This window comes from Chamaea fasciata, unplaced genomic scaffold, assembly GCF_029207755.1.
Source record: "Chamaea fasciata isolate MVZ Bird 193981 ecotype frontalis unplaced genomic scaffold, bChaFas1.0.hap1 SCAF_16, whole genome shotgun sequence".
In the NCBI taxonomy this organism is placed as follows: Eukaryota; Metazoa; Chordata; class Aves; order Passeriformes; family Sylviidae; genus Chamaea; species Chamaea fasciata.
Window position 1 is genome coordinate 8,399,394 of NW_027094101.1, and position 15,319 is coordinate 8,414,712.

Below are 15,319 nucleotides of genomic sequence, written 5' to 3' on the forward strand. Positions count from 1 at the left end.
TGCAATCCCAGGAAAAACTTCTCTTTGAAACTATCCGTGCTGAAGCCCAGGTTGGAAAACTGTGTTCTCTCCTGTATTAACGTTCTGTGGTTTGTATATCTTGTGATTCACTGCATGCTCCTCCTTTTCTGCACCTCGGATGGGAAGTCCTGCAGTTTCCATTTATTTTTCTTTCTTTTCTTCCCCCCTTTCCTTTTTTTTTTTCCCCCTTTAAATAAAAGCCAGAGAGAAGGGAAGAAGCAACCTGGTCTTGATCCTTGATTTCCCCACACTGGTATCTTCCGATGTGACTAGATGTGAAGATGAAGACCAAGGAAATTTGAGGGGACCTCCCTGCCTTTAAAGAGCCAGATGTATTTGTGGTTGCTCACAGGTTACTGCAGCACGATAGCCCTGTGCTCACTGTCTGCACCTGCTCCGAGCCCACACAAAGTGGTTTCACTTGGCTTTCCCTCTGAGAGGGTCCAGGCGCAGGTCCTGGTTGGGCAGTAATTTGTTACACTGCACAAACAGACCGTGAGCTGGGAAATCCTGAGCTGGGAAAAGGGAGTGATGTGTGTGCTTCTGTCGTTTCCCACCAAGCTGGTGTTGGATGGGGTAAAGGCTGGCGTGGGTTAGTCACGTTGCTGAGGAGTCCTGCGCTGTGTGTGGGGCAGGGCTGTGTTCACTGGTGCCTGCCTGGCAGCCCTTTGCAGCAGTGTGGGGTATCCCAGCCCATCCCACCTGGCTTTGGGATGTCATTGCAATCCACTCCTGGGAAGCAGCGGGTGAAGGGGGCTGCTGGAAGGCTGAAGAACAAACTGCCCAAGGCTCAGCATGGAGGGGTGCCAGGCGTTGGCACAGTGTGGCCAGGGGCAGGCAGGGTGTTGTGCTCGCTGTGCTGGGAGGGGAGCAATGCTCACCCACCCCACACACTCCTGCAGCCCTTGGTCGTGTCTCATTAACCTGCTGCCATGGCTCCACCCAGCCAAACACACCTTGTCTTGGTTTCTTGAGCCCTAATGATGGTTTACATTGCTGCATGTGTCAGCACCTGGCATGGGGAGCAGATGCTGCGCTGCTCCCTGCCCTCAGCAGTGCCCTGCAATCTGCAGAGGCTCTAATTACAGTCTGCTAATGATGATGGGGCAAATAGAAAACAACCCCATGAACAAAAGTGGCTGCTTCAGAACTGGATCCATGTTGAGCTCACAGCCCTTGTGAGGCTGGGTTCCTCAGTGCTCCCCAGTTCCCTGCAGCCTTTGTGTGCTTCTTGTCACAGTGTGGTCAGCTTGCAGCTTGCACCACTCCCACACCCACCCCTGTTAAAAAAAAAAAAAAAGCCTTTTTATTTTGACCTATAAATACCATTGGGAGGCAAAGACCACCCCCTTCCTATGTGATATGAATTAATTTCTCTGTGGTGGAGGAGATGTGAAATGGTTGAGCAGAATTAATAGCCATGGGGCACTTGCAGGAGATGAAATGAGAAACTTTGGGTCAACCTTCTGAGTGTCTTCACTTTGTTCCCAGCGGCCATCCCTCTGCTCCCTGACCCACATCCTGTGCCCTTTGGAAAGCAGCAAAGGAGAACTGAGCTCGTGAGACATGTCACCTCTAGAAATGCCAAGATTCTTCCACGTGGGATTTAGAGCAGCAAAGTTTCTGTGTCCCAACACCAGATGGCAGGCCCCAGGACCCCCATTTCTTTCCTAACACTCTTTGCCATTTTAAGACTCAGTCTCATCCCTGCTTTACTTTAAAATGCAGCTGTAATCACTAACTGACTCCAGATTGAGAGCCTGGCTTTGGAGTCGTGCAGTATCATGGGTGAGGAGCAGTGACATTTCATCGTCGTGCCTTCTGGGTTTATTTTATTAGCTGCAAGTGACAGCACTGAAGAAGGAATTATCTCTGAGCTGGTTTTAGCCTGTAACTGCCAGAGTCTCTTGAAACCCAGCTCTGCTGAGCCTGTGGTTTGCTGCTGGATGACAGTGCATCGGAAGATACTAACCCACACAGAGCCATCTCTTCTGCTCCATCCTTTGTTTTGGGCGTATGCACATCCATGAGGTTCTTGGCTGGGGGCTGGGGTGTGTTTCTGAGGTGGGAGAAGCTGTGATGCTGCTGTTGCTGCCGCTGCTGCTGTTCCTGATCACGGCAGTCCCCATGCATGTGGTCCCATGGTTCAGAGCCTGTAGTGAAGGGCCCGGTGAGCTGCTTTCCAGCTCTTGCAGAAAGCTTTTTGAGTTTCTGCAAGAGCTGGGGGCTGGGGATGAGGTGGTTGTATTGGAAGCAGGGAGAGCCAGGAGTCAGCCTGAGCCAGCAGGATTGTGCCTTGGGAGGCAGCTTTTGAAGCTTTGGGTAGCAAAGAGAGTTCAGCAAGTGCCCACTACTCCCTGAGGACAGGCTTCCTCCACAGACTTAGCATACTGCTGTTTTCTGGTTTAATTTTGATCTGCATGTTACAGGGCTGGCATGTCCATATTTAATAAGCTAAATACTGCATTATGGATTATCTGTAGGTTAGAAATGGTATTGCCTTCCCATATTACCTTCCCCTGCTTGATGAGTATGTCTCCCCCCTCAACCCACAACCCTCTAACTCGGCACTAAAAGTCATTCCTTGCTTGAGAAAATGGCATTTTCAGTGATTTCCGTGATGTGTTGAGTAACGTGCTCTCCTTGCTGCCCATGTCAGGGGGCTGCCCAGAGCCAGGGGGACTGCCCAGTACCAAGGGGGCTGCCTGTGCTGCCTGCAGGGCTGGGTGCCCTGGGGAGGTCTGTGCCTTCAGGGCAGATAGTGGCACAGAGAAGTTATGGACCCATTAATACTTTTCCAAGCTGAAGGGGAACCTTACCCTTGTTTCCCAAGATTCTCAGAGCTGCTCTGTGCTTCTCCACCCACAGCTCCGAAGCCAGCCTGGCTTTGGTGGGATTTGTGGCATCTTTCGCACAAGCAAATGACTATGGCCGCGCCAGCGGGGGTATGCATGGAGCCCCACAGCCAGGAGGCTGCAGGAGCTGTTGGAACCTCTGACAGCACAGCTGGGGGTCGCTGCCTCAGCTATGGGTTGCTGCTTGGTTATGGTCACTGGCCCCAGTGAGGCTGCCCAGGAGGAACAAGGTTGGGATCAGCTGCTCTCCGGGTGCCAGGGTGTCCCAGGAGCAGCCAGAGCCACTTGCACCAAGGCTTTGCACACCAGCACAACCTGGGGAAGGGCAGCAACAGCTCCTGTGCCCAAGGGGAGACAGGGGCAGGGGGCACCCACATGGCATTGGCTTGGGCTTCCAGCAGCCCTTTCCCACCTGGCTCTTCGAGGCATGCATGGGAGCACCTGGCTGCCTCCAGCACCCACTGACACTTTCCTTCACCCTCTCTCTGTCCTCGCAGCTCGCTGCCAGAAGAGAAAAGCAAAACAAGCTCTTCCTTTGAGACTGGTCCAAAGCCGAGCGAGAAGCCGGATGCAGAACAAGCCGAGCTGGACACGGAGCAGAAGCGGAGCCGTGCCCGGGAACGCCGACGAGAAGGACGCTCCAAGACCTTTGACTGGGCTGAATTTCGCCCCATCCAGCAGGCCCTGGTGCAGGAGCGTGCCAACGCTGCAGACTCCTCCAGTGGTGGCTCGGCCGCCTTTCCCAGGGACACCGGAGCCGCCGACGCCGACCCGGGAGAGCTGGAGCGGGAGCGGGCCCGGCGGCGCGAGGAGCGGCGCAAGCGCTTTGAGATGATCGACGCCGTGGACGGGGCAGGGTCAGAAGAGGCGCTGAGGATGGAGGTGGACAGGATCCTGCCTGTCCCAGCAGACATCAAACCCCAGAATGTCCACGTGGAGATTGAGCAGCGCTGGCACCAGGTGGAGACCACCCCGCTGCGGGAGGAGAAGCAGATCCCCATCACACCCCTGCACCTGGCCCACGCCGAGGACCGGGAAGAGGGGCTGACGAAGCAGCACCTGACCACGCTGCTGGAGAAGGAGGTAAAGGGGTGTGTAGGGTGCAGGCTGCCTGCCAGAATGGTCACTGGGGTGACTGTAGGGAGCCTGAGATAGGCTTAAAAATAGCTGTAAATAGTTCCTCCTTCATAATAGCAACTAGTAGGGATGCCGTAGGTTCCTTGGGGAGCTGGCAGGGCACAGATCTGCATCCATTCTTGTTCAGCCCTGCCAGCAGCTTTCAAGTTTCCCACAGCTGCAGAAAGGGCTGTTCCTATGGCCTGGTACTTCCTTACCCCTCCCAGGCAACACAGCCTGATTTCTGGTGGTTGTAGCCAGCCTGTCTCTGACAATACAAGTACAATCAAGGTGGATCAACCAGACTACACATTCAAGCTCCTAATCCTCTGTGCCTCTGCAGCTATAGAGATTTGTGTCTACAGTTATAAACTGCCTTGAGTTGCAGCACACACCACAAAGGCTCTCTTTTTGTGGAGCCTACATCAAGTAGTCTTAAGATTTTTGGAAAAGAATGAAGGAGACTCAGCTCACTTGGAAGAGTTCCGTGCCTGGGTTAACAAACGTTGTTGTTAGCTGGGATTAAGATTTATTAGTGGGAATGAAAGGGGTAACCTTTTCTTACGGAGTAACCAGGAATATCACAGAGCTGAACTGGGCTGGGATTTGCCAGGGTTGTGCCTGGCACGAGCTGGTGCCGTTCATCCTTTGCCACAGTGAGCTTTACGAATTACACTATTGCATAAGTAAGTTCTTTCAGAGGGGAGGGATTTTCCTGGCAAAATGAAATCAGGTCCCAGAGCAGGGCAGAGCAGCAGTGCCATCAAAAGCTCTGTTAATTCTGCTCTGTGTCCCTTCTGAGCCGCTTGTTCCTTATGGCTGATCCCCTGCCCACTCCCTGGACGCTGTCTCTGTTCATGTCCCTCCAGCTGGAGCAGAAGCAGAAGGAGGCCCTGGATCTCCTGGAGCAGAACCGGCACTTGCAGGATCAGCTGAAAGTGGCTCTGGGCCGGGAGCAGAGCGCCCGGGAGGGCTACGTGTTGCAGGTAGGAGAGCAGGGAGGAGAGGCAGATCCATCTTCCCTGTGCCTGAGGGATCCCTGGTGAGCTTCCTTCTGCAGTGTTCGTGGGGGCATCCCGGGTCACTGCCACTGAGCTCCAAGAGATTTGACTTTGCTGAAAACGTGGCTAATTCTGTAGCGTTGCCAGAGTCATCTGCTTATGGAAACCTCCTATCTGGGATGGAATAGAGGGTAGCATTACCTGTTAGCCTTCCCAAGGGAAAACAAAACAGCCAGACAGATGGGACCTCAGCGAAGTCCACCTCTGATCCATCCCATACTGTGTTTGCCTTTGCAATAGCTGTTTTCCCTTTTCTGTGCCCTAGATACTCCCCTCAGGGGTGCACACAAGGCTTTCCAAGCATCCCATAGCCCACCCACCAGTTGCTCCTGGCTGGGGATTTTGCCGTTACACGGGCAAACACAGGGCACTCAGATGTACATCCCGGGCACATTCCCTCCAGTCAGAGTGGGATTTGCACCGGGATGACCTGTTATCTTGGGACACTTTGGTGGTTTCTGCTGTCACAAGATTCCTCAGCAAAGCCTGGAAATGAGTTTTGGAGGATCTGGCCAAGGAAACAGGGTGGTCTTTGGGAAAACCTTTCCTCCCCTTGTCCTAACAAAGCAGGTTATTCCCAGCCCTTCCCCTGGGAACATTCGTGCCTGGAGGAGATCATGGCACCTGCAGGGCAGCTTCTGTCTGCCCTCAGGGGTCCAGTGTCTTGTTCTGTGCAGGGGCAGCATTTTGACCTGCTCAAATCTACTTGACCAAACTGGCTGTGGATCAAAGTGGCCGTGCATGGCCACACGCTGCGCTCCTGCGGCAGCAAACCCAGTGTCGATGCCAAACCTTGCATCCTTATTTCTCACAGGAAAATTTTCCCTGAAGAAGTTGCACAGGCAGTGGAGCCAGCCCAGGGAGGGGGACATCTTGCCTTCCTTGCCCATGATCTCCCAGGAGGAGTAATTAATTCATTTCTGGAGTCTCCGAGCTGACAGTGCCTGCTTGGAGGAGTTCCATTTTCACTTGGCAGAGCTGGAAGAGTAACTAACTCCCACTTCCCTGGAGCAGAGGCGTCTGACCTCCCGTTGCCGGGAGCCTGGAAAAATCAGGGAATGGGGATAAAAGCTGGATGCTGAATCCACCATCAGATTGAAGTTGGCCACAGTGCCTTGATATGAGGAGGGGTGGCAAGGGGGGAAGCCTGCAGAGAGGCTGAGCAGAAGTGAGAAGTGACCCAAACTTGGACCTGGAAGTTGGAGAGGGTTTTTGGAAAGGTTGGAGGCTTTTGCCTACTCCAGTCTAATTGTTCTGGGGATTTCCCTTGTGTTTCCTGGGAGCCAGAGGGATTAAAGTCCTATTGTAGAAGGGAGTAACCTCACCAAACCCTGCTGGGGTGGAGGGAGTGGAGCCACTGCAGGAATTCTGCAGCCCCAGACTGCAGACAAACATCGCAGCATTTTCTTGGACAAACCCTCTGAATTTCATGTGCCCCCCATCCCCCCATTAATGCCTGATTTTGGGGAGGTTCCTACATTGTCTATGAGGAGGGCAGAAGGAGAAGCCTGACTGCTGCCAAGCCCATCCCTCCTGAGCTGCCTGGGAGGCACCAACTCCTCCGTGGCAGCCTGACCAGCCCCACAGGGACCCCCCTGCACTGCCTGTTCCATGAGGCAGTGCTGAGCCACCCCTCCAATGCATGTGCCATGCACCAAAGCCTCTCTGGCCTCGTGTAACCCCTCTCTTGCTCTGAGCTTCCTCGGGGCGGGGCACCCTAACCTTGAATCCCTACTGGGAGAAACACCAGGAGCTCCTGCTTCTAGAAAATGAGCTGGAGACACCTCCCAGCTCCAGCCACTGTGGGTGGGAGGGGGCACGTACTAACCTGTCCCGGGTGGATGTTCTTGCATGTTTTTGGTGTAAAGCATGAAATTTAACTTAACATAACTGAGTGTCACATCTGTGGGCTTTCCTTAATCAGCAACCAGAGTACAGCAAGGCAGGCCAAATTCCTAGGCTTAACGCTGTGCTTCTCTCGCCTTTTCCTGTCTGTGTATTTTTTTTTTAAAGATACATAATTTCTGTCGCCTTTTGCATGACGCTTTCTGTGAGTTTTCTTTTTGCATGCTCCATTGCTTTGGTTTGAATCTCACAAAGGTTGGTTTCTTTCATTTTTACATTCTCATCACACCTTTTCCTTCCCTCCATTTGTTGGGCTTTTTATTTTGTCCTTTGTTGGTTTATTTTATTTTGCAGGTAGAGAAATTAGATCCTCCTTAGCCCTAAGCTTTTGCATAACAGCATCTCTCTAATGTGATGAGCAGCCACTCAGTCCTGTTTGGCAGGCACAAAAATGACATCGCCACCACGATGGCTGGCCAGTCGCCCTGTGTTTGGGTGGGATGTGATGTCATTTGCTGTCACCTCACTTTCTGTTGTTGCTTTTGGTTGGTAGGACTGTGTTACCTGAACTGTGCACTTTTTGTTTCACAACCAAACAAACAAACTTGCTAAACAAAAGCAGTTCCTTTCTCCTCCACCTTGTTCCATCTCCTCCTCATCCTAGGCATTTTTCTTTTGTCTGTCTGTCTCCGTTTTACTGCTGGTGTTTCTTTTTCATTGTTTTTTGGATTCTGTTTGAGTTTGGGTTTATTTTTTTTTTTCCATTTAGCCTGTTACTGTACAGCTGTTTTGATGTCGTGGTCAGTGTTTTCTGTTACTGGAAAGCAGTTGTCGCTCATTAAAAAAAAAAAAAAAGCTGGTTAAACAAACCAAATTGTGCCAAGAGCAAATCATCCTAATTGGAGCAATGGGTAGCAGCCAAGTCGCTGCGAGGAGTTTTTCCATGGCCTGCCTGGCCAGAGGTGTGACACTCAGAAGGGAGAGCCAAGAGTGTTACTAATCTAGTATTTAATCAATTTTTTTAAGACCGAGGTGGCCGCCTCGCCATCAGGTGCCTGGCAGAGGCTCCACAAAGTCAACCAAGACCTCCAAAGCGAGCTGGAAGCCCAATGCCAGCGTCAAGAGGTGATCAATCAGCAGATTCAGTCGCTGAAGCGCAGCTACGCCGAGGCCAAGGACGTGATCCGGCACCACGAGGCCGAGATTCAGAGCCTGCAGGCGAGGCTCAGTAACGCGGCGGCCGAGCTCGCCATCAAGGAGCAGACCCTGGCCAAGCTCAAGAGCGACCTGAGGAGCGAGAAGGAGAAAGCCAAAGAGCAGCTGGAGGAGTGGCAGCACGGCGAGGCCACACTCAGCTCCCAGCTGAAGGCCAGCGAGCAGAAGCTGAAGAGCGCCGAGGCTCTGCTGCTAGAGAAGACCCAGGAGCTGCGGGACCTGGAGATGCAGCAGGCTCTGCAGCGGGACCACCAGAAGGAAGTGCAGCGGCTCCAGGACAGGATCGCGGACCTCAGCGGGCAGCTGAATGCCAGCGAGCAGGCACGGGTCCTCATGGAGGAGAAGCTGCAGAAGAACTATGAGGCTTTGCTGGAGAGCTGTGAGAGGGAGAAGCAGGTTTTGATACGGAGCCTGAAGGAGGTGGAGGAAAAAGCCAATGAGTACGAGAACCAGCTGCAGAACAGCGAACAGCAAATGGAGATTCTGCAGAAGGAGAAGTTGAGCGCCAAGTTCGAGGGCAGCGAGCTCGTCCACCAGCTGGAGGAGCAGCTGGCCATGAAGGAGGCCAGCATCCAAAAACTTGCCGAGCACATCAAGGAGCTCGAAAGAGAGAGGGATCAGATCAAGTGCCGGTTCCACGAGCTCATGAATCAGGTGGCTGAGTCAGATAACGAAGTTGCAAAATTACAAGCAAAGTTGAAAATGGAAGAGACCAACTACCACAATCTGGAGCAGTCGTTGGAGGAGGTGTCGGATCAGTTCCGGGGGGTGCAGGAGGTGCTGAAAGAGAAAGAAGAGGAGCTGAGACACGTTAAGGAAATGCACTTGAGAATTGTGGAGAAGAAAGATCAGGATCTCAGTGAGGCTTTGGTTAAAATGGTTGCTTTAGATAGCAGTTTAGAGGAGACTAAAGTAAAGCTAAAGGCCAAGGAGGAGGCTTTAAAGAAATTAGCAAGTGTGGGCACAGGTCCATGTGCTGAGGAGGCAGAAGACCTTGGCCCCCGTCTTGAGGCTGACGAAAGTCATCCATCTCAACTGGGGCAGGCTCTGCAAACTCAGGATGTCCTCCCAGCTCTGACTTATGCACTGAAGGAGGAGGAGGATGAGGTTCTTGAGACCACTCAGAGGCAAGTGGAGGAATTTGGCTCCCCATCTAAAGTTGTAGAGCTGCAGGACCAAGAGTTGGTTCAGAAAGCCATAGCAAAGCCTGATGTAGGAATCATGGGGGCCAAGAGGCAAAGGATCCGTTTTTCAAGCATCCAGTGTCAAAAATACATCCATCCAGATGGATCAGAGAAAAACTGGACAAGCAGTACCTCTTCAGACACAAGCCAGGACAGATCTCTGTCTGAAGAAAGCATGTCCTCAGAGCCAGCTCTGGGTTACCCCTCATCAGGGACGAGCGATTCTGAGACATATCTCTCCATCATCCATTCCCTGGAAACCAAACTGTATATTACAGAGGAAAAGCTCAAAGATGTGACGATGAAGCTTGAAAGCCAGCACGGCCATAACCAGGAGACGCTCATCGCCCTCCACCATCAGTGGGCCAGCACGGAGTCCCAGCTGCGGGAACAGCTTCAGACCAGCCTGTCCCAAGTCAATGCTTTGATCTCACAGCTGGAGAGCGAGAGGCAGGAAAAGTTCAAGCTCATAGAAAGTCACGTCAGCGAGCTGGGAGGTTTCCAGATGAAAAACGATCAAGCGCTGACTTGCTTAGAGAAGTGCAGGGAGCAGCTAAGATCCTTGCCCAAATCAGACAAGGAAAAAGAGGGTGATTTGTTCCTTGTTACTCTGTCCAGCATGGAAACAACTTTATCAAATGCAATCCAAGCCTTGAGTGGGGCACCAGTCCCATCAGAGTATCAGGAGAGTGAAATCCTCACCACGGAGAGCCCTGCTCCAGAAGGAGGGGATATGGGAGAAGAGGAGCACGTCTCCAAGGAGCAGCAAGCAGATGTGTTTGACACTGGCCAGCTGAGGTGGCTTTCTGAGAGGGTGGCATTTGAGGCCTCTCTCATCAACCAAATAGCAGAGTCTTTGAAAAATGCAAGCTCTGAGATAGCCCAGCTTCTGAGAGAGATCCAGGGAACGGCTGAGGTGGTTTTGTTGGAGCCAGCAAGTGTTTCTCATACAGCCAATGATTTGGCCAGTGTCCTGTCTAAAAAGCTGCTGCTGGAAGGGGAGTTCTGGAGCCAGGTGAAGGAGCTGAGAGCACACTTGAGCACCAGAGAAGGTGAAGCTGAGGGTAAAAAAGAAACAAGTTTGGGCTTTTCCCCATGTGTTCTCAGTGCTGTAGCAGATGCTACATTGATCAAAGCAGAACTTGGGTTTGTTGCAGAAAAAATGAGAGAATCTTTTCATCAGAGGTTAAAAAAAATTGAAGAAGAGCTCCATAATACCAAAACCGCTCTCCAGCAGCACAAATGCATGTTGGAGGAGATCATCAAAGCGTACAGGACTCCTGAGTTTGACAGAGTTATGCACCAGATTTCTGAAGCACTTGAAATACAGAAAGATGCTTCGGAAAGAACCCAGATCTCTTGGGATGGGAGCCGTCTCCAAATGGTGCCGTGCCAGGAATTAGCCAAGGTGGAGGAGACTGGCAGCACACCAGACTGTAGTAGTGAAGCTCTTGTTTCCATTCAGGAAGATCTTGCCCAGCAACTAAAGGACAAATCCAATGTTCTGAAGGAGATATCTGTTGCCTTACTCTCTCTGCCTCCCGAGGAGGCCATGAGAGACTGTCAGAAGCTCCTGAAGATATCCCAGAGTCTTTCCTACCATTCGTGCATGGGAGACCTGGAGCGATATTCGTCTTTGTTAGTCCACGATGCCATTGTTCAGGCTCAGGTTTGTTACGCCGCTTGCAAAGTCCGGCTGGAGTACGAGAGGGAGATGAAGTCCTACAAGGAGTCCTTGCAGAGCATGGATGCTCTGTGCCAGGAGCGCGTGAAGACGGTGTCTCTCCTGCGGGACGAGTACGAGGAGCTGCTCAGGAAGCAGCAGGGCGAGTACAGCGAGGTGATCGCCGTGCTGGAGAGGGAGAACGCTGACCTCAAGGCAAAGGTGTCCCAGCTGGACAACCAGCGGAGGCTCTTGGAGGAGGAAGGCCATGAACACAGCAAGAGCCTGAGTGAGCTGCAGGGGCGGTATGAGGAGGAGATCCGAAACGTGATCGAGCAGCTCAACAGGACAGAGGATGCCCTGAAGGCCGAGAGGGTGGAGGGGCTCAACCAGCTGGATGCCGTTGTCCGAGACAAGCAGAACATGGAGCAGTGCCACCTGGAGCAGATGCAAACGCTGGAGGAAAAGTTCCAGGCCAAGATCAAGGAGCTGCAGGTCATCCACGGCGAGGAGCTGCAGGCGCTGCAGGAGCACTACAGCCAGAACCTGCAGCGCCTGCAAGAGACGCTTGACGAGTACCAGAGGCAGCACCCAGAGGCATCCCCTGCGGTGGCCCCGGGCGCTGGGGACACCTGGGTGGCCAGCGAGGCGGGTGGCACCGGGCAGGACCCCGGCAGCGACCCGGACTCCATGCACGGCCTGAGGGAACGCATCCAGGAGCTAGAGGCCCAGATGAACGTCATGAGGGATGAGCTGGAGAACAAACATCTGGAGGGGAATGCTTCCACTTTGAGGGAAAAATACCAGAAAGACTTTGAAAACCTAAAGGTCTTGATATGTTTAACACTTTCTGCTTTCTGCTGCTGAGCGTGCGGGAGGGTGCGTGCAGTCCTGGGGTTCACTTGCTGGACCAAGGGACATCCCCTAAAAGAGCCAGCGTGCTGAAACAAGCCCCAGAGTATTAGCCAGGTCTCTGTAAAGCATGGTGCTTCTTTTTTCTCCATGCTGGGGTATTCTAAATGCATTGCTGAGGGCTTGGGAGGGTGGATTTCTGGAGGTGGTCGTTGCATGGAGAGGGAGAGAGAGAGTTTCAAAGTAGCTTGATAACATCACACTCTCCTTCAACACGAAGACCTCAGTCTTTCTCCTTGTACCCAACGCATATATTTTGTTTGTGACTTCCCTTTAAAAGCATTCCTCAGTTCTGTCTTTCCCAGTCTGATCAAATCTCTAGTCTGTCTCTGCTGCCTTCAAAAATGCAGGATGAAATGGAAACTTTTCTGCTTTCAAAATGTATGTTCCTAGGGAAAGTAGCTGCAGACAGATGCCAAATTCTGTAGCAAAGCAGAGCTCCTCTGCTGGAGGCTGCAAGGCCCATGCTGGTGTTGGACACAGTAATTCTGTACACAACAATGAGTGCACAGTTACGGAACACCCAGGTGAGGTGCAGAGAAACCCACTGGCAATGAAATGCCACCGTTCAAATTGCCCCACCAGTCAGACTGGCTGTAAAACTGGTTTGAGGATCATCCAGCATCTAAAAAAAAAATTGATTTAGTAGTTTGCTTTTCCTAGGAGAGCATTGCCAGTTTGAAATTGAGTTTAGGGTTGTAGAAGGAGGGTAGATTTAGACTAGTTATCAGGAAAAAATTCTTTCCTGTGAGGGTGGTGAGGCCCTGCCACAGGTGACCCCAAGAAGCTGTGGCTGACCTATCCGTGGAAGTGTCCAAGGCCAGGTTCAAGGCTTGGAGGAGCCTGGGATAGTGGAAGGTGTCCCTGTCCGTGGCAAGGGATGGAACAGAATGGACTTTAGGGTCCCTTCCAACCCAAACCATACCATTCTGTGATTCTACGAGACACTGATTTGTATGTGTGGATTTACGGCAATGCATTTACAATACATGAAATAATGAATCTGCAGCCAGACCTATGACAGAGCATGCACCTTTTTCTTCCAAAATTGGAGGTGTTTCAGGAGTTGGATGATTCTTGTGGATCCCTTCCAACTCAGCATATTCTATGATTCTGGGTGTAATGAAGAATCCTGCCGAGCTGCTCTGTGCCACAGCCAAGTCCAGGCAGGTTCTGGCACTGAGTTAGGAATTTAAAAAAACAAACAAACAAACAAGGCTGGGAAAGTGAAGAATGCCTTGGGATTAAAAATTAAATGGGAGGGAAAAAACCACCAAAGCTGAAAATTGGGAGCAAGGATTAGGAGTAGGTAACAAAGTATTAGCCAAGAAAGTGATGCTGAGAGGTGTATGTTAGTGAAGGCCAGTGGTGTTGGACTGTCCTGAGCGCTTCCGCCACTGGGAGAGTGAATTTGTTCCCATAAAATTTCCCATGGGGTCCCAGAGGTCCCTAGGTGACAGCTCTCACTTTCCACGGAAAACACTGGTGTTAATCAAGGGGAGCTCCCTTGAAATCAGAGAATAAAGCCAGCCTGTGTCGTTAAGGGGAAAATCCCTTTACAATGCTTGGCATCAGGTTTGTCCCAAGCTGCCTGATGGGGCTCAGCACCTTGTCCCCAGTGTGTGCCCCTTCTTCCCTCGTGGCTTGGGCCTGCCTGTGGCTTTGCTGGTCCTGTCCGTGTCCCTCAGCCATGTGTCCATCCAGGATCCTGATATGCTTGGGCCGGCAGCTGAGCTGGCAACAGGCGTTTGCATTTGTCTGCTGCAAGGGCAGGAGTGGGGGCTGTGCCAGGGGCAGAAGGACCAGGCCGGAATTCAGGACCTTGCCCCTGGTGAATCTCAACTCCCCAAATTGCTCCTCCTGTGTCCTGGCCCGAGTTCTTTCCTAGTAATTCAATTAGCAAGTAATTTTCCCAGCAGCATTTGTAGCAATACTCGGTTGGGAGTTAAGATCCTGTTGCTGTCACGTCATCTTCCTTCCACCCAGAGGCTGAAAAAAACAGGCATTGAAAAGAGCAGAAAGGGCACAGAAGGGGTTTTTGTGGTGGTTTTTTTTGACATCTATTTGCATTCCCCAACTGGGTCTGCCCCTGTGCATCCCTTTCTCTGGAGCTGTCAGGGGTAGAGCGACGTGCAGGACAAGCCCTGACCTTTGCGAGGTCCATCCTGCCCCATGGCTGGGGAAGCAGATCCCTGCAGGACCTGGGGAGCTGAGCTGCCTGCTGACCTGTGGCTCCTGCTGGGCTGCCCATCGCCGTGGCGCCAGCCCTGTGCTCCTGGGCCAACCCTTTCCCCTCCTCCCTTTGCAGGCAACATGTGAGAGGGGCTTTGCAGCCATGGAGGAGACGCACCAGAAGAAGATCGAGGACCTGCAGCGGCAGCACCAGCGGGAGCTGGAGAAGCTGCGGGAAGAGAAGGATCGCCTGCTGGCAGAGGAAACGGCTGCCACCATCTCAGGTACCAGCTCTGTGGTGATGGGGACATGGGGGTGGTGTTGTCTGCACTGAAGAGCAGAGCAGGGATGGGATGAAGGCTGTGTGGGCTGCACAGAGAGATGGGAACAGGTTTGTGGGAAAGATGTTTTAGATTGAGGTCCATCTCCTGGTCACCTGGGTTTGGTGCCCATCTCCTGGTCCTTCTCTGGGCTTGGTACCTCTGGCTGTTACACAGTCTGATCTTTTTTCCATTCCAACTCAGAAGGGCATTAGTCATTCCTGTGGTTAAATTATTGCCAATTCCATACTTATTTCATTCTTCAGTGCCCCAGGGAATGTTAAAACACTGGAGTTCAGGGGCTCTGCATTGGGAGTCCCACAGTCCAGGAAACAATGTGTGAAGTGGACAATCATTTGGACTCTGTTAAAAAGCAGGATTTGCAGAAGCCCTTTTGCAGCTGGGGCACAGACTGAAGGGGCCATGAAGCAGTGGGAGATTTGCAGGGTTGACTTGGGTTTTGTTCCTTTAAAAAATGAGCAAAAACGCAAAAACCCAGCCATGGGTGGAGGGTGCTGGGTGCTAACACTGTGCTGCCCCTCCCAGCCATTGAAGCCATGAAGAACGCACACCGGGAGGAGCTGGAGCGGGAGCTGGAGAAGTCCCAGCGTTCCCAGATCAGCAGTGTCAACGCCGACATCGAGGCCCTCCGAAGGCAGTACCTGTAAGACCATCACTGTCCTCTGTTGCCATCTTGCAGGGAGATTATGTGTGGGAGACTCTTCTCTCCCATTTGATTCTGGCAGGGAGTTCAGGGTTACTTCAGGGACCTCTTCCCTCGGTCTCAACCCCGCTGCATCCATCAGAGCTTCCTGGTTGCCCATAATCTTTTAGGCTCTAGGTCAAAATACCCAAAATAGCTGCTTTGTGGTCCCCAGAAGTAGCAGATAAGCAGCCGGTGCTGCTTTTCACACAGTTGCAGCAGCAGGGTGGTTCAAAAGGTGAGGAGGAAGCT

At 52.3% G+C, this 15,319-nt stretch overlaps 1 protein-coding gene across 5 annotated transcripts in view; it reads left to right on the forward strand.

Moving 5' to 3' along the window:
* The window catches only part of MPRIP (myosin phosphatase Rho interacting protein), a 73,609-nt gene that overhangs the window by 50,219 nt on the left and 8,071 nt on the right, over positions 1-15,319 (forward strand). For 4 of the 5 annotated variants that reach the window (XM_066197933.1, XM_066197934.1, XM_066197935.1 and 1 more), the window contains 5 exons: positions 3,374-3,959; positions 4,862-4,978; positions 7,925-11,788; positions 14,181-14,328; positions 14,911-15,028. In XM_066197933.1, coding sequence (XP_066054030.1) covers positions 3,374-3,959; positions 4,862-4,978; positions 7,925-11,788; positions 14,181-14,328; positions 14,911-15,028 — 4,833 coding nt within the window. The remainder of the gene's footprint in view (positions 1-3,373; positions 3,960-4,861; positions 4,979-7,924; positions 11,789-14,180; positions 14,329-14,910; positions 15,029-15,319) is intronic. The other variant, XM_066197937.1, reaches the window with a different exon arrangement.